This window comes from Ascidia mentula, chromosome 1 (assembly GCF_947561715.1).
Source record: "Ascidia mentula chromosome 1, kaAscMent1.1, whole genome shotgun sequence".
Taxonomy (NCBI): domain Eukaryota; kingdom Metazoa; phylum Chordata; class Ascidiacea; order Phlebobranchia; family Ascidiidae; genus Ascidia; species Ascidia mentula.
The window spans coordinates 21,538,846-21,558,370 of NC_138566.1; the positions used below are offsets into that span (position 1 = coordinate 21,538,846).

A 19,525-nucleotide genomic window follows, 5' to 3' on the forward strand; every position below is an offset into this window, starting at 1 on the left:
TGATTACAAAGCTAAAATATTGTTACGTTATCACCACAAGGCAACGGCTCAGTTGTGCAATATGTGCAATGCAACGTATGCCGCAATAGGCAGCGTTTAGTTTAGTCGTAGAGTTCCAAAGTGAACCTCACTTTAGTTTATTACGTGTTTTAAGGCAAATATGCCTCGTATAAAATGACCCGGCATCCTTGTACTTTCGCCGGTATCAAAATATTCTCAGTCGTCCCTTCCATGTTTATCCTTTTAAGCCCTGTGAATCCAAACAGCATACGTTACAGAGTTACCATTTTACATGAGTCTCATACATAATTAGAATATAATGAATAACCAAACGCCAGACTTGTACACGCACGTTAATCGGCTGGCTTGTAATAAAGTTCTAATCAAAGAAGTTTTTTTTCGTTGATTAATTTTAATATTTTTTGTGATGTGATGAAGCGTGCTGATCAGCAATGCGTACTCGTGAATTATGTCCAATATATTGAGTCACTCAAACACTACTCTCCAACCACCAAAAGCTACTGCCCGTAATGTCGCTGCTGCTTCGAACAATAAACTAAACTAATGTCGAATATAAACCTCCCACAAAACTTGGGCGGATAAAACTATACCCAACCTTTACACAAGCTTTAATCAGGATGTGAATCACACAAAAGTTACAAACGAATTGCTTTACTGCGTGACTCCAGCAGACTTGTGTTGTGCAGCAGTTTTGACGTGAAAGTCATGTATTTCCGGATTGTGTTTTCATCTCTGATCGATATGTTATACATGCCACAGTACATCCCGGTTAAGTTTCTTTCTTTCCAATGTTCGCAACGAATATTGATGGACCCAGAATGCATTTTTGCAAAACGACTTCTCACCAAGTCTTTCGCTGACCAATTTGAGGGATAGAAATGCAATTTACTTCAGAGCTTGGCGTACAAAACACACTAGGACAGAACATCATGTTAAAGCATACATTTTATAAATAGTGTAAGAAAAATCAGGTGTATACCAACATTTAAATCGACAAACACATGTGAAATTCCACCTTGTTTGCTCCGTAAGGTTGCACCTAGTTTGGTGCCCAACGGATGACGGTGACTGTATAGTCACCACAAAGTGGAAGTCTTTGCTTGGCCGTTTGGTCAGCAAAGTCGTCTGATAGTCACACCAGCTGCACTGATGAGACCTTTTAGGTCGAAACAGTGGCCATCTGTCTGCAGCTTATACACATGTGAAATTGTTTGCAAAAGAGTATCTGCACCCTCGACGCCAATCTGTTACATGCTTTCTTTTCTTTGAGCACATTTTTGCGCCCTACAAATAATGCACACCAAGCATCAGGAGCTATCGCCAAATATATTATTTCTGCTTCATATACTAAACCTCACGAATGAAATGTCAATGATTTTCTGTCTGCATTGAAAAAGTTTCCACATGTGACGTTTCGTTTATTTCTTTAATTGCAATTGCGTTTGCAACCAAAACCACTCAAATTACTGCTTGCATAAACACGCGTTTTCGCTGTAATATAAGCATCAAAGCACTTTCAGTCTTCATTACTTTCAGTTTCGCCGCAAAAGTCTCCTATGGCGTCCTGCTACTAGTCAACAGCACTCCACCTTACGCTTTGAATAAATAAATTAAATTCTGATTTCGCTTTTGCAACATACATTTCAAGTGCTTAATCGACTATTTCAAAACAACACTAGCAAAATTTGGCATTTTCCCTTTTCCGCTCCATACTCCGTTGCGCAGCAAGTGGCCATGGTTGACAACGACATGACTTTAGCTTTCCAAATGATTGTAGAAAGAAACAAAAGTAAGGAGGCACGTTTAAATGTTTTAACTTAATTTGTTCTAAAATAAACAACATAACCAAGATTGTTGCAGAGGTGCAGAATTGGGACGAACCGTTCCTGATTGGAGACCTCGATCATCTTTTGGAGCAACACAAACGTTGGATAAGCGAATTGCCTCGTGTACAATTGTTTTATGCAGTGAAGGCCAACGCTCTTTGGCCTGTTTTGGAAACTTTGGCGGCGCTTGGATGGGGATTTGATTGCGCCAGTAAGATGACACACTGCCGCGTCTGTGCTATATTCGTTATCTAACAAACTTCCAAAACTTTATGCAGAGGCTCATGAGAAACAACAGTTTCAACACAGACTTTAACGAACAAGTCAAATTGGTTCTATATTAGTTAAAAGTAGAATTTGCTTTCACTTGGGAATAAGGTTTTGATTTAAACATACACTTCACTTAACTTGCTTTTGGATCGTTTGCTGTACAAAATTATAAATCACGCTTCCGCTGAGGCCCGAACAGTAACAAAAAGTTTTTACTTGTCGAAGGCTTGTTCTGAGAATAAAAACATTCGACAACATGGCACGAATACATTTCGGGGACAAGTTTGGAGCTACAATAGAAGAGGCAAAATTCCTCATTGGAAAAGCAAACGACCTTCACTTAAACGTGATCGGCATCAGGTATTGGCTGTTTAACCGAACTCAGCCTCACGTGTGGAAAAAGTGGATTAAGTTGAAACATAGACAATTAAAACTCCATTCGGTTGAAAGCAAGAAAATGCAACATTTTTGTGAGTTTTCTTGAGTAACAACATAATTTTGCAGTTTCCACGTTGGTAGTTCCTGTCCAAATCCTGAAACTTTTCGAACGGCAATCGAAAATTCGAGAATTCTGTTCGACTTTGCGCTTGAATTCGGATTCAACTTCGAGCTCCTGGACATCGGAGGGGGATTTCCCGGCTCGAAGGAAGAAGAAAATTTTGTTTCTTTCAAATCAGTGAGCTAACAGGACAAACTAAATTAAAAAAAAACAATTTATTGATGACCATATTTACAAAAGTTGGATGTCAAACACGATATTACCATTAAATTCAACAACCATTCAGAGAAAGCTGTAACTCTTGTATTGTTTTTAAGTTGATTCCTCGGCCGTTACAAAAAAGAGGTTCTAGAAAGCAGAAATATTCAAGTATTAAACATGACATGTTGCATCAAATGAAAATCGAGAACCCATGTCTAAAAAGCATTTAGAATTTTTAAAAAAAGCCCTTTTACCAAAGCCTTAAAGGCGGGCGGTTCCAGTAGAGGGGGATAGTTCCTCCCAGAATCAATACGTTATATCATTGATACACCTGTAAGCAGTGTCACAGAAATCTGTTCAACAGTAGCGTGCTTTGTGTTGCTAATAGTAACCATGCGTTGTGTTGCTAATAGTAATAAATCCCTACAGAAAATTTTGGGTTTCGCAGTTGCATTGAAGTAATGATATTGTTGGCGCAGATGACAAAGATAATCAGGGAAGCATTGGGAACTCATTTTCCAGCAGAGAGCGGAGTGCGGATCATTGCCGAGCCAGGAAGATTCTTTCCCGGTCCAGCTTTCGGTGTAGCAACCTGTGCTCATGCAAAAAAATCAACGAAAGGTGTTAATGGCGTTTGCAAAAGATTGCGTTTCGTCTTACTACAATGTACAGTTTATAACAGGAATAAAATGTTATTAAACTTTAATCAACATATTTTAGTAGCAAAATGAACAATAAACAATATAAATATATCAATATAGCTTGACACATTTGTAATGGTCGTAGTTTAAAAACTTTTTTTCACGCTCGAAATTTATATATGAGGTAAAAAGCACTCGAAACAAATTTGTTCCCAAAAACTTTTGGAACTATTTTATTCAGATCGTGTTTCCTACTATGTGCCGGACAGTGCATGCAATACGTTCCTGAATGTGTTCTTCGAAAATGCCAAGTTCCAACCAGTACCCCTGAAGGTAAAGTCAATGTTTTGCTCGCAGTGAAGCACAGATTCAGGTGGCACAGGGGTAGCATAGTGAAATCGTTTGATATGTGGATATGACTGCCTCTATCTGTTAGATTACAACGTTTTGTTAATGCACATTTGTTTTCTCAGGAATTTGAAGGCAAAATGCTCCCAACAACGGTGTATGGAGTATCCTATACCGGTAGTGACATCATAGCACGTGACACAAGGATGATTGAAATCAATGTTGGCGATTGGATGTTGTGGAAAAGTTTGCTTATTTGGTGTTTTGTTGCATTAATGCACAAACTAGCTGTTTCGAAAAATATTTAATGTTGCAGGACGTCATAGCAGACATACTTGGCGAAATCAAAAGTGATGACGAAAGAAAAGTAGAAGGTTATCTTGGTGCTTATACTAAAGTGACGACAGAAGCAGATACGGGTTGTTTAATCTTATGAACCTTCGGTCCATTCGGTCTGGTACATCTATAGTTAAAACCAGCATTCAACAGACGATAGAAGAAACTCTTAACCACCATCGTAATCGAACAGTCTGAGGTTACTCCAGGTCACTTGTTTCGTACCCCGAGGCATGCAATAGTGAGTTGGATAACTAGCAATATACTTCACGAAAACAATGTATTTGACATAACAAACTATTTTTAAAAAGAATCAGTTAATCTTTGGTGATATGACATGAGTGAAAAGCAGTAACGCAGACTGACTGTTCGATTACGGAGGTGGATAAGAGCACAATATGTAGAGGTCACGCTTCGCTAGCCGCATTGTGCACTGTTCATGGTCGTTACCTTACACCAACATTACGCCAAAAAGAGAATCATTCGCAAGCGATGATATACAAGCGTAGCCTAAATACACGCCAGCTAGCAATTAACCTAAATTGTCCAAAGTAGTATATGAAATTAAAAGGTATGAACTCTAGCACAACAATTTCATTATGCTCATAAAAAAAACGGTCACGCTTCGTATCCTTGCGCATTGAAGTCAAAACAAATGAACAAGTGGGCACGGCAGTCAGACGTTCTCCACGCTTTAACACTTTAAAGGGAACGCCTAATGTCAAAGGCTCAACTGAAAGCTATTTTCTACAGTGTATTATAACCAGATGAGTAGTTTTCAGACAAAATTTGCAAACGTGATGAAAAGATCAGGAGATGAATGTTGTGTAAATAAAAGCTTTCAGCAGGCCAATGTAACTTTTTTCCAGCTAATATAAGGAAAAATGAATATGAAGTACTTTTAAGAGCTAGCATAGAAATGAGAGCAAGCAATCTATAGCGGAGATGTAAAAAAACACACTAAATAACAATTTCGTTGTTTACTGTTTGTTGTGAAGGCTTATCATAGGAAAGAAACAGAAGGAGTCAAACTTATATCGCAAAATAACTTTAATTACCGTACATTGATCATAAAAGTACATTGACCATGTTTGCAAACCCCTCTGACAACGTGACCTGGACGTTATAGATAATGTACGGCTCGTTTTTGGCGGTTTCGGCTGCGGTTAAATATTTCTTCAATGCGCCGTGTCAGTCTCTGATCTATAACTATAGTACTTGCCGGTCCATTGTTTTATTGTGTCATCACGTTTGGGCGGTCCTCGGGACGACCTAAGTTAAGATGTATCGACTTAAAAAAGCCAAATTTTGCAGGTGTTGTTTTAAAATAATCGTTTTAGCACTTGAAATCGATGTTTTAAAAGCGAAATCAGAAGTTTACTTTCATTAAAGAGGTACAGTGGAGTGCTGTTGGCCAGTATAGTAGGACGCCATAGGATACTTTGGTTGCAAAACCGAAAGCAATGAAGAAGGAAAATATTTTGATGCTTATATAACTACAGTGAAGACTCGTGTTTATGCAAGCAGTAATTTGATTGGCTTTGGTGGCAAACGCAGTTGCAATTAAAGAAATTAACGAAACGCCACATGAGTTTCTTTTGTTTTTGTCATCATAGAAAATTTTTCAGTACGGGCAGAAAATCATTGAGCGACATTTCCTTCGTATATGAGGTTTTCTTTAGTATATGGAGCAGAAATAATATATTCGGCAATAACTCCTGTCCTGATGATTTATGTGCATTATTTGTAGGGCGCAAAAATCTGCTCAAAAGTAAATTGCATTCCTATCCCTCAACTTGGTCAGCGAAAGACTTGTTGAGAAGTCGTTTTTGCAAAAAAATGCATTCTGGGTCAATCAATATTCGTTGTAAACATTGCGAAAGAAAGAAACCTAACCGGAATGTACTGTGGCATGTATAACATATGGATCAGATATGAATGCGCAAGCGGGAAATAAATTACTTTCACGTCAAAACTGGTGCACAGCACAAATCTTCTGGAGTCGAGCAGTAGTGCAATTCGTTTGTAACTTTTGTGTGATTCACATCCTGATTAAAGCTTGTGTAAAGGCTGGGTTTAGTTTTATCCGCCGATAAGTTTTGTCGGGGCTGAAAAGGCAAGTCAGAGTGAAATAAGTTTAGTGGACTTTCACTGTGGTAACGATGTTGATCCGTAACATATTTTATGTATTCACAGACTCTCTTCAAAAGTAAAATCACCATGTGTGTAAATTCATCTGACAACGTGACCTGGACTTTATACACGCGCCGTTGGGCGTTTTTGGTCGGCCTAGCTGTGCTCCAATTCTTCGCCGGCATCTCCTTCACAAGCTACGGACAGATCAGCAATTTTTACGTGCTGTTTTTTCGGGCCACTCACACACAAGTCGACTGGATCACCAACGCAAGGAACATCAGCGCCATATTGATCACCTTTCCTCTGGCGTGGATGGTTTTTAAGGGAGTGGTTCGCCTCAGGATAATTATTCTCATCGTGGCGTCGTGTTCCACTTTTGGATTGCTCCTAGTTACCGTGTCTTTGTCAAATCGCTCCTTTTTCCCTATCATTGTTTTGGGTCAATTGCTTTGCGGCCTGTCTGAAACCGTTGGTATTGCGGTGCCGGGTACATTTGCAGCTGTATGGTTCCCAGAAAGCCAAGTGGGCACGGCGATAGCCATCAACGTGATGGGTGTAGGAATCGGCGACGGTACAGGGTTCCTTTTGCCTGCGAGTCTCATCTACAGCAAGTCCAGGTCATATAATGCGAGCACCATTTTGCACAACAATACAAACTTTCTCGAAGAAGCTCAACAATCTTTGCAGATAATGTACGGCTCGTTTTTGGCGGTTTCGGCTGCGGTTTCTGCGTTATTTTACTGGTTTGTCACTGACCGACCGCCTTCCCCTCCAACAGCCGCTCAACAAGCAAAAGACTCGGTTAATTCACTGCATCCTCCGCGGGAGTTCTACCAAGAGACAAGGCAACTTTTCTTAAATCGATCTTACGTTTTCGCTTGCGTTGCGCTGGGATTTGTATTTCAAATCGTGCTGCTGGAAAATCTTATGATGTCGGAAATCATCGGTGAAAGCACCTTGTTTGGAATTAAACTTGATAAGGAAATCGTGAGTGGATTTGTGATGAGCCTTTACAGCGTCGGAGACACGATAGGAATCGGAATAGGAGGAAAAGTGGTGAACAAATACAAACGATACAAAGTGCTCGCGATTTTTGGGTCGTCGTTTATGTTTCTGGCGTCTCTTGCAATTGCGACCTCGGTGTACTACGAACAAATTCATGCCTTATTCTTCAGCAATGCTATGTTTGGTTTGGTCAATGGCGTTACTGACGTTGTGATCTTTGAAATTGTCACGCAGCAGACGTACCCCGTGGACGAGACAATAGTTAACACCTGGTTAACCGGAGTACAAACGCTCATCGGACTTTGTCTTGGCATTTTCGGGCGATTGATCTTCACTTCATTTGGAAGTATGGGCGTTTTAGGGTTCCAGAGTCTTTGTCTACTGTTGAGTATTTTGCTTTTGTGTTTCATTTCTCCGCGAAATCGTCGACTTGAGTATGGATTTGGTGAGGAGAAGGAATGTATGAATAACGACGATACGAGGCAACCACTTTTGGATCATCAGGAGCAAAGCTTCTATGACACAGATTCGTGCTAATCCTGTTTGAAGCAGATAGATTTAAAAAGTTAACAATGATTGGTGTTTTGACCCAACTTTCTATGTGTCTGGAGATCTTTCACCAACGATTGACGTTAACGCGTTTTTGTTTTGTTGGTTCGAGTCAAATGTTAGAGAGCACAAATACTGGTGGTATAATGTTTGGGGAAACTCAACCACGATACTAACAGTCTGATCCTGGTATAAAGTTACATTCCAGTATGCTATGCAGATTTGTGTTTAACAAACAAAACCTAATTGGGGCCTTAAAACAAACTGTTATTATTGGCACATAGCCTTTGTTGTCCGAGTTCCAAAACCCTCAGAAGTAAAAATGTATCGACGTAAACGGCCAAATTTTGCTGGAATTGTTTTAAAATAGTCGTTTTAGCACTTGAAATAAATGTTTAAAGGCGAAATCAGAAGTTTATTTTCATTGAAAACGTACAGTGGAGTGCTGTTGGCCAGTATAGTAGGACGCCCTAGAATACTTCCGTTATGAAACCAAAAGCAATGAAGAAGTAAAGTAATTTGATGCTTATACTGCAGTGAAGACACGTTTATATGCAAGAGTAATTTGATTGGCTTTAGTGGTGAACACAGTTGCATTAAAATTTAAAAAAATAAACGAAACGTCACAAAATTTTTCAGGGCAGGCAGAAAATCATTGAGATTCATATCATTTGTATATGAGGTTTTTCTTTAGTATATGAAGCAGAAATAATATATTCGGCAATAGCTCTTGATGATTGGTGTGCATTATTTGTAGGTCGCAAAAATGTGCTCAAAGAAAAGAAAGCAAGTAACAGTTTGGCATCGAGGGTGCAGATACTGTTTTTGCAAACAATTTCACATGTGTACAAGCTACAGACAGATGGCCACTGTTTCGACCTAAAAGGTCTCATCAGTGCAGTTGGTGTGACTATAAGACGACTCTGCTGACCAAACGGCCAAGCAAAGACTTCCACTTTGTGGTGACTATACAATCACCGTCATCCGTTGGGCACCAAACTAGGTGCAACCTTACGGAGAAAACAAGGTGGAAACACTATGGCCAAGCAAAGCTCAACCAATAGTGCCGTCAGGCCCCGTGTCACAATAATCATATGATAAGCAATGAGGAGCGAATAATATGAATTTCACATGTGTTTGTCGTTTTAAATGTTGGTATACACCCGATTTTTCTTACACTATTTATGAAACGCATGCTTTAAAATGGTGTCCCACGAAAGTGAAGTAAATTGCATTCCTATCCCTCAACTTGGTCAATGAAAGACTTCTTGAGAAGTCGTTTTGCAAAAAATACATTCTGGATCCATCAATATTCGTTGCGAACAAATAAGAGTTTGATTTCTAGGAATCGCCTGTGTAGTCTTTATGGCTGACAGAGACGCAGTAACGGATCAATGCAGAAAATGATAAATATTCCTAAGTCGTCTGTCTGTTTCAAGTTTTTACGACATTTTTTTCGCCTGTCTGTGCAGGCATCATCGGTATCACTAAAAAACAACACAACAACGGAGTTAACCAACAGTAATGCAAATGTAAAATTACCTTACAAACTGACAATCAGATTTCACGATTAGGTAAGGTGCGACTGAATTGTCGGCTTTGGCTTATTTGTGGGGACGCTCGATAAAACATAAAATCAAATAAAAAAGGGAGAAAACAACAAGCTGCAAGCGATAGCGGTAAAAAATGTCGGCGGTGATCTGGCTCTACGTCATTGATAAGCTTGTCACAATGACAACACAGTTGGTGGACACTTCAACGGTAAGCGAAGGCAAAAACAAAACCGACACTTACATTGTATTAGGCAATATAAGGGGGTTGATGTTAATTTTTGCCTTGATTTTGTGAAAACATTTGTCTTTACATATATCCAATAAATTCACTGGGGGCTGTTCGACGAAGATGACTTTGTATTTTGCCATGAGCAACGCAGCTCGGTCGGTATTTCCGTTATCTTTTCCCGTTTTCCAAACGGCTCGATGTCCGTTCCATCGAGTGGAAAACTTGTTTTTCGTTTTGCCAACGTATTGGTCACCACATAAAAGGCGGGTAGCTATATAAATGACGTAGTTTCGACATGTCAATGTCTGACGGAGTGGAATTGGCCCACTGGGTGTTAATAACTGGTTAGTACTTACAACCATTGATGTGTGGTTGCCGAAATTCCCACAGAGGGCGCAATGGCCGCAAGGCTGTGACAGTCCTGTTTTGTGCGGGTTTTGATCGTCACAATGAGCGATGCCTCTATACTTGGTGAGCATACAAGCGAGAGTGTGTGGGCGCTTGTAAACTACCATGGTATGTGGATTGAGGATCTTCTCTTTAGGACTCGGTCGGAGTAGGTTTACGAAACTTGTAGCCCATATGTCCAGTACGGATGTACAGCAGGTGATACAGCAGTACGTCTGGCATGTCTTGTTGTACGTGTGTTTTTATTAAACGTGAGTTCCAAATTATTTTTGCGGAACACGTTGTCAGCTCATTGCTGACGTGGTTGGCTGTTTCTTCAACAAAACAAATAAAAATTATGTCATCAATGAAACGTTTGAAAACCTCGGTTTCTTCGATGAATTGGGCAACTTGAATGACGACATAGTGAACGGCGACGTTTGCCAATGAGACCGAGTGGTTGTCACCGGTTACGATGCCAGTTTGTTGCGAGTAAAACTTTTGTTCGTTACGTAAGAATACGCCTTTAAGACACACAAATATTAAATTGGTAAGATCTTGTGTAGTCTTGTGACTGTACTGCGTGTGTCGTTGTATAGCATCCTGCAGGGCAGAGTGGAGCAGCGTGCGTGGGATGTTACTGTACAGAGATTTTACATCTGCTGTCACAATGTACAAGTCGGAAGAAATAGTCTTCTCACCTATTTCGTTAGCCATGTGATTCTGCCAGTCAGTCAAAGTCCTTAAATAGTGAGTGCTGTCCCGGCAATATTCGGACACAATGGCTTGGCAGTATGACGCACTGATGGGTTGTAGTTTTTATGCTTTCTAAGAAAGCTGAGAACCGCGACATCGGAGTGTCAACTAGTGATTGCAACAGTCTCACTGGGATGTCCTGTATGTTCGTAATTTCCAGTTGTGCGGCGGCAATTTTGTGCGTCTTAAACAAGGGATATGCGTAGGCTGGGGTGTTGGAATTAAAGTATTTTGCAGCAGGACCGGGTACGTGATGATACATATTTCCTTTGTTCTTAATTCCAGCTGTATGAAACAGTATTTATTGGATATATGTTAAGACAAATGGTTTCACAAAATCAAGGCAAAAATTAACATCAACCCCCTTATATTGCCTAATACAATGTAAGTCTCGCTTTTCTTTTTGCTTCCGCTTACCGTTGAAGTGTCCACCAACTGTGTTGTCATTGTGACAAGCTTATCAATGACGTAGAGCCAGATCACCGCCGACATTTTTTTACCGCTATCGCTTGCAGCTTGTTGTTTTCTCCCTTTTTTATTTGATTTTATGTTTTATCGAGCGTCCCCACAAACAAGCCAAAGCCGACAATTCAGTCGCACCTTACCTAATCGTGAAATCTGATTGTCAGTTTGTAAGGTATTTTTACATTTGCATTACTGTTGGTTAACTCCGTTGTTGTGTTGTTTTTTAGCGATACCGATGATGCCTGCAAAATACAGGCGAAATGTATATGTCGTAAAAACTTGAAACAGACAGACGACTTTATCATTTTCTTCGTTGCGAACATTGTGAAAGAAAGAAACCTAAACGGGATGTAGTGTGGCATGCACAACATATCGATCAGACATGAATGCGCAAGAGGGAAATAAATTACTTTCACGTCAAAACTGCTGCAGTCGAGCAGTAGTGAATTCGTTTGTAACTTTTGTGTGATTCACATCCTGATTAAAGCTTGTGTAAAGGCTGGGTATAGTTTTATCCGCCGATAAGTTTTGACGAGGCTGAAAAGGCAAGTCAGAGTGAAATAAGTTTAGTGGTATTTCACTGTGGTAACGATGTTGATCCGTAACATATATTTATGTATTCACAGACTCTCTTCAAAAGTAAAACCACCATGTGTGCAAATTCATCTGACAACGTGACCTGGACTTTGTACACGCGCCGTTGGGCGTTTTTGGTCGGCCTAGCTGTGCTCCAGTTCTTCGCCGGCATCTCCTTCACAAGCTACGGACAGATCAGCAATTTTTACGTGCTGTTTTTTCGGGCCACTCACGCACAAGTCGACTGGATCACCAACGCTAGGAACATCAGCGCCATATTGATCACTTTTCCTCTGGCGTGGATGGTTTTTAAGGGAGTGGTTCGCCTCAGGATAATTATTCTCATCGTGGCGTCGTGTTCCACTTTTGGATTGCTCCTAGTTACCGTGTCCTTGTCAAATCGCTCCTTTTTTCCTATCATTGTTTTGGGTCAATTGCTTTGCGGCCTGTCTGAAACCGTTGGTATTGCGGTGCCGGGTACATTTGCAGCTGTATGGTTCCCAGAAAGCCAAGTGGGCACGGCGATAGCCATCAACGTGATGGGTGTAGCAATCGGCGACGGTACAGGGTTTCTTTTGCCTGCGAGTCTCATCTACGTCAAGTCCAGGTTATATAATGCGAGCACCATTTTTCACAACAATACAAACTTTCTCGAAGAAGCTCAACAATCTTTGCAGATAATGTACGGCTCGTTTTTGACGGTTTCAGCTGCGGTTTCTGCGTTATTTTACTGGTTTGTCACTGACCGACCGCCTTCCCCTCCAACAGCCGCTCAACAAGCAAAAGATTCAGATAATTCACTGCATCCTTCGCGGGAGTTCTACCAAGAGACAAGGCAACTATTTTTAAATCGATCCTACGTATTCGCTTGCGTTGCGCTGGGATTTGTATTTCAAATCGTGCTGCTGGAAAATCTTATGATGTCAGAAATCATCGGTGAAAGCACCTTGTTTGGAATTAAACTTAACGCGGGGATCGTAAGTGGATTTGTGATGAGCCTTTACAGCGTCGGGGACACGATAGGAATCGGAATAGGAGGAAAAGTGGTGAACAAATACAAACGATACAAAGTGCTCGCGATTTTTGGGTCGTCGTTTATGTTTCTGGCGTCTCTTGCAATTGCGACCTCGGTGTACTACGAACAAATTCATGCCTTATTCTTCAGCAATGCTATGTTTGGTTTGGTCAATGGTGTTACTGAGGTTGTGATCTTTGAAATTGTCACGCAGCAGACGTACCCCGTGGACGAGACAATAGTTAACACCTGGTTAACCGGAATACAAATGCTCATCGGAATTTACCTTGGCATTTTCGGGCGATTAATCTTCACTTCATTTGGAAGTATGGGCGTTTTAGAGTTCCAGAGTCTTTGTCTACTGTTGAGTATTTTGCTTTTGTGTTTCATTTCTCCGCGAAACCGTCGAATTGAGTATGGATTTGGTGAGGAGAAGGAATGTATGAATAACGACGATACGAGGCAACCACTTTTGGATAATCAGGAGCAAAGCTTCGATAACACAGATTCGCGCTAAGCCTGTTTGAAGCGGATAGATTAAGAAAGTTAACAATGATTGGTGTTTTGACCCAACTTTCTATGTGTCTGGAGATCTATCACCAACAACTGACGTCAACGCGTTTTTGTTTTGTTGGTTCGAGACACATGTTAGTGAGCACAAATACTGGTGGTATAATGTTTGGGGAAACTCAACCACGATACTAACTGTCTGATCCTGGTATAATGTTACATTCCAGTATGCTATGCAGATTTGTTTTTAACAAACAAAACCTAATTTGGGCCTTAAAACAAACTGTTATTATTGGCACATAGCCTTTGTTGTCCAGGTCCCTCAGAAGTTAAAATATATCGACTTAAAAGGCCAAATTTTGCTGGGATTGTTTTGAAATAGTCGTTTTCGCACTTAAAATAAATGTTGAAAGGCGAAATCAAAAGTTTATTTTCATTCAAAACGTACAGTGGAGTGCTTTTGGCCAGTATAGTAGAACGCCATAGGATACTTTCGTTATGAAACCAAAATCAATGAAGAAGGAAAGTAATTTGATGCTTATACTACAATGAAGACACGTTTTAATGCAACAGTAATTTCAATGGCTTTAGTGGCAAACGCAGTTGCAATTAAAGAAATAAACGATTCGTCACATGTGTTTCTTTTGTTTTTGTCATCATAGAACATTTTTCAGTGTAGACAGAAAATCATTGAGATTCATATCATTTGTATATGAGGTTTTTCTTTAGTCTATGAAGCAGAAATAATATATTCGGAAATAACTCGTGATGATTGGTGTGCATTATTTGTAGGTCGCAAAATTGTGTTTTAAGAAAAGAAAGCGTATAACAGCTTGGCCTCGAGGGTGCGGATACTTTTTTTCCAAATAATTTCACATGTGTTTGTCGATTTGAATGTTGGTATACACCTGATTTTTTCTTTCACTGTTTATAAAATGTATGCTTTTACATGATGGTCTGTCCTAGTGTGTTGTATACGTGAAGCTCTCAAGAAAATTGCATTCCTATCCCTCAACGGCCAGCGAAAGACTTGTTGAGAAGTCGTTTTGCAAAAAATGCATTCAAGATCCATCAATATTCGTTGCGAACATTGCGAAAGAAAGAAAGAAACCTAACCGGGATGTAGTGTGGCATGTACAACAAATCGATCAGAGAGGAATGCGCATAGCGGGAAATAAATCACTTCCACGTCTAAACTGCTGCACAGCACAAACCTGCTGGAGTCACGCAGTATTGCAATTCGATTGTAACTTTTCTGTGCGTAACATTCTGTATAAAGCTTGTGTAAAGGCTGGGTATAGTTTTATCCGCCGATAAGTTTTGACGGGGCTAAAAAGGCAAGTCAGGGTGAAATAAGTTTAGTGGTATTTCACTGTGGTAACGATGAGAATCCGTAACATATTTTATGTATTCACAGACTCTCTTCAAAAGTAAAATCACCATGTGTGCAAATTCATCTGACAACGTGACCTGGACTTTGTACACGCGCCGTTGGGCGTTTTTGGCCGGTCTAGCTGTGCTCCAATTCTTTGGCGGCATCTCCTTCACAAGCTACGGACAGATCAGCGACTTTTACGTGCTGTTTTTTCGGGCTTCTCACGCACAGGTCGACTGGATCACCAACGCAAGGAACATCAGCGCCATATTAATCACCTTTCCTCTGGCGTGGATGGTTTTTAAGGGAGTGGTTCGCCTCAGGATAATTATTCTCATCGTGGCGTCGTGTTCCACTTTTGGATTGCTCCTAGTTACCGTGTCTTTGTCAAATCGCTCCTTTTTTTCTGTCATTGTTTTGGGTCAATTGCTTTGCGGCCTGTCTGAAACCGTTGGTATTGCGGTGCCGGGTACATTTGCAGCTGTATGGTTCCCAGAAAGCCAAGTGGGCACGGCGATAGCCATCAACGTGATGGGTGTAGGAATCGGCGACGGTACAGGGTACATTTTGCCAGCCATTCTCATCTACGGCAAGTCCAGGTTATATAATGCGAGCACCATTTTGCACAATAGTACAAACTTTCTCGAAGAAGCTCAACAATCTTTGCAGATAATGTACGGCTCGTTTTTGGCGGTTTCAGCTGCGGTTTCTGCCTTATTTTACTGGTTTGTCACTGACCGACCGCCTTCCCCTCCAACAGCCGCTCAACAAGCAAAAGACTCGGTTAATTCACTGCATCCTCCGCGGGAGTTCTACCAAGAGACAAGGCAATTGTTTTTAAATCGATCCTACGTATTCGCTTGCGTTGAGCTGGGATTTGTATTTCAAATCGTGCTGCTGGAAAATCTTATGATGTCAGAAATCATCGGTGAAAGCACCTTGTTTGGCATTAAACTTAACGCGGGGATCGTAAGTGGATTTGTGATGAGCCTTTACAGCGTCGGGGGAACGATTGGATTCGGGATCGGTGGAAAAGTGGTGAACAAATACAAACGATACAAAGTGCTCTCGATTTTTGGGTCGTCGTTTATGTTTCTGGCGTCTCTTGCAATTTTGGTCTCGGTGTACTACGAACAAATTCATGCCTTATTCTTCAGCAATGCTATGTTTGGTTTGGTCAACGGCGTTACCGTGGTTGTGATCTTTGAAATTGTCACGCAGCAGACGTACCCCATGGACGAGACAATGGTTAACACCTGGTTAACCGGAATACAAATGCTTATCGGACTTTGTCTTGGCATTTTCGGGCGATTGATCTTTACCGCATTTGGAAGTATGGGCGTTTTAGGGTTTCAGAGTCTTTGTCTACTGTTTGGCATTTCGCTTTTGTGTTTCATTTCTCCTCGAAACCGTCGACTTGAGTATGGATGTGGTGACGAGGAGGAAAGTATGACCAATGGCGATGCGAGACAACCACTTATGGATGATCAGGAGCAAAGCTTCGATACGACAGATTCGTGCTTGGCCTGTTTGAAGCAGATAGATTAAGAAAGTTAACAATGATCGGTTGTTTTGACGCCAACTTTCTGTTTGTCTGGGGATCTTTCACCAACAATTGACGTTAACGCGTTGTTTTTTTGTTGGTTCGAGTCAATTTTAGTGAGCACAAATACTGGTGGTATAATGTTTGGGGACACTCAACCGCGATACGAACTGACTGATACTGGTATAATGCTGCGTTCCAGAATGCCAGGTAGATTTGTGTTCAACAAACAAAACCTAATTGGGGCATTAAAACAAACTGTTATTATTGACACATTGCCTCTGTTGTCCGGGTCCCACAAAACCCACTTAATGCTGCTTTTTTACATGTTTTCTGGACGAATCAAAATGTTGTTAAAGCCGTTTTTTGTACACCTGATCGGTATGAGTGTCATATGCAGTGGTGAATAGTAACTTGGATATATTCGGAATTTATCCTTCAACAATTTTGAACAGTTAATTTCCATGGAAGCAGAGGAAAAACATGTAGCCGTTTAATAACCAGTACCCCATCAAAGCAAAATCAACATCGATGGTTGCCGACCCCAAATTATCACACCATGACAACCAACGCTCAGTGAGGTTAAAGTAACAGCATGATTTTATTCAACGCACGGAAGTGGGTCGTTTTATACTTTCTAACCGCAAACATAACAGCGCAAAACACCACCAGCGAGGTCGACGTCGCCATGAAAAAAAGGTCGACGTTAGATGGCGCCAAAGCACTGCATTTGGAAATCCAAAACGCTGCAGGCAACCATATGTAAAGGGGACGAAAAAAAGCCCTTTCAAACTAATGCATTAGTATATAAAAACCAATGCCACGCTGGTACATGCAAAAGCTCTGTTTGGTTTGGCAGTTCTAAAAGCAGAAACTCCACAAAGAAAAGTTTTAGTAACCAAAGCCACGGCCATAGCCACCCCGACCCATTCCAGGGGGTGGTGGACGCATTCCTGGTGGTGGGCCAAATCCTCCTCTTTGTGGAGCCATAGTTCCAGGAGCCGGGCCACCTACTGCATGCATTGGGCCCTGTAATCCTGGAGCAGGACCCCCAGGGCCACCCATTCCTCTGCCTGCAGCTCTGCCTTGACCTGGCCCACGATTGGGTATTCCAGGCACACCCATGCCTTTCTGTAAATCACATAGTCATGTTATTAATATAGTCACAGAACATGTGAATAATTACGTTATCAGAGCACCACTGGCCTGCAATAGAAGTTGTATTTTTAAAACGAAAACAGTAAAACCATTTTAGTTTCAAAAAAAGTAACCTATTCAAAGGTCTGTAATAATCAATCTGTTACTGAAGGCACTTATGCTGTCTGTCATATTGACTATTGTTGCATGACAACCAAAATATAAAAAAAAGTTTTTTTTGTGGATTTATTTTACCGTATAGCTTTCTGTGTTTATTTGCAAATTCGAATTTGCAGAAACTGAGGATGCCAGTTCAGGCGAAATTGATTTTTACTAATAAATCAGCTGACTCAATTCGAAACTTCTGCTAGTTTCATTGAATTCTTAATACTAAATAGGAGATTGGTGTTGTTGATTAGTAAACAATGCCAACCAGAGGGCTAGATTCGGAACAAACTAAGGGAACAGTGTTTGTAGAAGTTTTGCATAACAAATTATGATACTATTTGTCTTAGTACTTGCCCTCAGTTAATAAAACAAATGCATGCAAATTGGTGAAATTGCGAAAAACAACCACAGGCAAACGCAAAAAAAAAGATGTGTACCACAACAAGAAATATTTTTACTTACTCCAGATGGGGGTGGGCCTTCAACCGACATCGAAACCAGGTGTTCTCCTCTCAAAAGCACTAATCCTAAGGTACGTTTCTCATCCCGGTCAGCAGCACCTTTTTTAGGTCGAATGCGTCGGAATTCATCGCAATCCACAAGAATTAAGTTCATGTGTTTATCGAATGCTTTAAATGTTCCAATAAATATTCTACCATCCTGCAGCACAAAATTCAACTTTTAAACAATCAATCAAAATAGTCGTGATAGTGGCAAAATATACCAGATCATTGGTAACAAAACGACCTGCACTTGTTGTGAATTTTTATCGGTAATCCAGAGAAAAAAATTATCCTGGTTAATGCATTAACACATGAAAAATGCTTGCTACTTCATACAATCAACGGCTTCCAAAAAAAATCCTCTTTGCACATTACCAACTTTTCAATCTGATATATTACACAATTGTGAGAGGCAGATATATATATATATATATCAGACAACACAGTTTATCGCACACTTTTGAACAGAACCTCAATGTTAATTTTTCCCACATAAACATGAAAATCATAACTTGCGGCATGCTTCAGACCTGTTACCATATTTGAGAAATGTGAATGGTCTAAACCAGTGTTTCCCAACCGGTGGTAGGCATCAGCAATCCAGGTGCTTTCCGTAATTTGCAAATTTAAGAAATCGTAAATGATCTCGAAATATTTGTTACTTTATTCCCTAGGTTACTTTGTAACACTCAATTAGGTGATATGCGTCGAAATTGTTTTACCTCCATGTGGTATGCAACCACAAGAAGGTTGGGAATCACTGGTTTTGACTAACAACATTTCAACCCAACATTTTTCTTTACATCTAATGAAGGTAAGAAAATGTTTGGTGTTGATGAACCAATAATGTTCATTTTCCTCCACCCAAATTACAAGCTTTTCAATCTGGTCTCCAATACAACCATTTACTAACAAATGTATTTAAATATAGCAGTTGTCAATATCCTTTAACTAACTTTATACCTGTAAGATGCATCGCATACGAAAGTTGATGTGGTTGTTTAACTTTGAGCCTCCTCGTGGAGCCTGGAATGCAAACAAACAACGATTACAAACTTTCCCAACTTTCTTAAATTTAGTTACTTTGAAAAAAAATATCTTACCATTATGTGTACAGGTCGATTTTTAGAAAAAAACTGGCAAAGCAATACCAGTGCAAAAATATTTACTGCTGTCAACGCGAACAGAGCAAAGTAAAAAGGCGAACGTTTATAAGGCGATCAGGCGTGTTTAGAAAAATAACTAAACGGAGATTTTAGGAGTACAGTTACTAAAATGACGAAAGATCAAGTAAAACAAACAGTGAAAAAGCTCATAGATTTGCACAATTAATTGCAAGCAAGCAAATTAACAAATGTTTTATTTTGATATTGTGTACCATTTATGAATAACACATTTTATTGTAAAACCTAGCCCCTACAATGGTTACGTCAAAGTATTCACAGCGAAAGCGCGCTTTTATATTGTCATAAATGT

At 40.3% G+C, this 19,525-nt stretch overlaps 5 protein-coding genes across 5 annotated transcripts; 4 read left to right on the top strand and 1 right to left on the bottom strand.

The window, feature by feature from the left end:
• Positions 1–1,755: 1,755 nt before the first annotated feature.
• Positions 1,756–4,242, top strand: LOC145889422 (ornithine decarboxylase-like). Its single transcript, XM_082980379.1, has 8 exons — positions 1,756–1,810; positions 1,882–2,058; positions 2,321–2,477; positions 2,622–2,793; positions 3,297–3,438; positions 3,700–3,791; positions 3,932–4,027; positions 4,123–4,242. Exons 1-8 carry the CDS (start codon positions 1,756–1,758, stop codon positions 4,240–4,242), a joined length of 1,011 nt encoding a protein of 336 aa, XP_082836505.1.
• Positions 4,243–6,349: 2,107 nt separating this feature from the next.
• LOC145910112 (putative MFS-type transporter C09D4.1) lies at positions 6,350–8,167 on the top strand. The gene has a single exon (XM_082997148.1). The coding sequence runs from the start codon at positions 6,363–6,365 to the stop codon at positions 7,818–7,820; it is 1,458 nt and encodes a 485-aa protein (XP_082853274.1). The 5' UTR covers positions 6,350–6,362; the 3' UTR covers positions 7,821–8,167.
• A 1,351-nt stretch (positions 8,168–9,518) lies between these two features.
• On the top strand, positions 9,519–13,330 carry LOC145889432 (putative MFS-type transporter C09D4.1). The gene is made up of 2 exons (XM_082980390.1): positions 9,519–9,593; positions 11,849–13,330. Exons 1-2 carry the CDS (start codon positions 9,519–9,521, stop codon positions 13,328–13,330), a joined length of 1,557 nt encoding a protein of 518 aa, XP_082836516.1.
• A 1,434-nt stretch (positions 13,331–14,764) lies between these two features.
• LOC145889439 (putative MFS-type transporter C09D4.1) lies at positions 14,765–16,246 on the top strand. Its single transcript, XM_082980401.1, has one exon. It carries the CDS (start codon positions 14,765–14,767, stop codon positions 16,244–16,246), a length of 1,482 nt encoding a protein of 493 aa, XP_082836527.1.
• Positions 16,247–16,807: 561 nt separating this feature from the next.
• LOC145904531 (small nuclear ribonucleoprotein-associated protein B-like) lies at positions 16,808–19,277 on the bottom strand. Its single transcript, XM_082992379.1, has 4 exons — positions 19,153–19,277; positions 19,013–19,075; positions 18,009–18,206; positions 16,808–17,372 (listed from the first exon to the last, which is right to left on the bottom strand). Exons 1-4 carry the CDS (start codon positions 19,153–19,155, stop codon positions 17,133–17,135), a joined length of 504 nt encoding a protein of 167 aa, XP_082848505.1. The 5' UTR covers positions 19,156–19,277; the 3' UTR covers positions 16,808–17,132.
• Between the last annotated feature and the right edge of the window lie 248 nt (positions 19,278–19,525).

What these genes read in the sequence shown, in the direction of transcription:
- LOC145889422 (XM_082980379.1), top strand. Translation starts at nt 1,756, where the DNA reads ATGGTTGACAACGACATGACTTTAGCTTTCCAAATGATTGTAGAAAGA. An exon ending in GATTGTAGAAAGAAACAAAA is followed by an intron (nt 1,811 to 1,881) that starts GTAAGGAGGCAC and finishes AGATTGTTGCAG; the next exon opens with AGGTGCAGAATTGGGACGAA. An exon ending in TGCAAAAAAATCAACGAAAG is followed by an intron (nt 3,439 to 3,699) that starts GTGTTAATGGCG and finishes TATTTTATTCAG; the next exon opens with ATCGTGTTTCCTACTATGTG.
- LOC145904531 (XM_082992379.1), bottom strand. An exon ending in GTATGCGATGCATCTTACAG is followed by an intron (nt 18,207 to 19,012) that starts GTATAAAGTTAG and finishes TTTGTGCTGCAG; the next exon opens with GATGGTAGAATATTTATTGG. An exon ending in AAGGCCCACCCCCATCTGGA is followed by an intron (nt 17,373 to 18,008) that starts GTAAGTAAAAAT and finishes TGTGATTTACAG; the next exon opens with AAAGGCATGGGTGTGCCTGG.
- LOC145889439 (XM_082980401.1), top strand. Translation starts at nt 14,765, where the DNA reads ATGTGTGCAAATTCATCTGACAACGTGACCTGGACTTTGTACACGCGC.
- LOC145889432 (XM_082980390.1), top strand. Translation starts at nt 9,519, where the DNA reads ATGTCGGCGGTGATCTGGCTCTACGTCATTGATAAGCTTGTCACAATG. An exon ending in AGTTGGTGGACACTTCAACG is followed by an intron (nt 9,594 to 11,848) that starts GTAAGCGAAGGC and finishes ATGTATTCACAG; the next exon opens with ACTCTCTTCAAAAGTAAAAC.
- LOC145910112 (XM_082997148.1), top strand. Translation starts at nt 6,363, where the DNA reads ATGTGTGTAAATTCATCTGACAACGTGACCTGGACTTTATACACGCGC.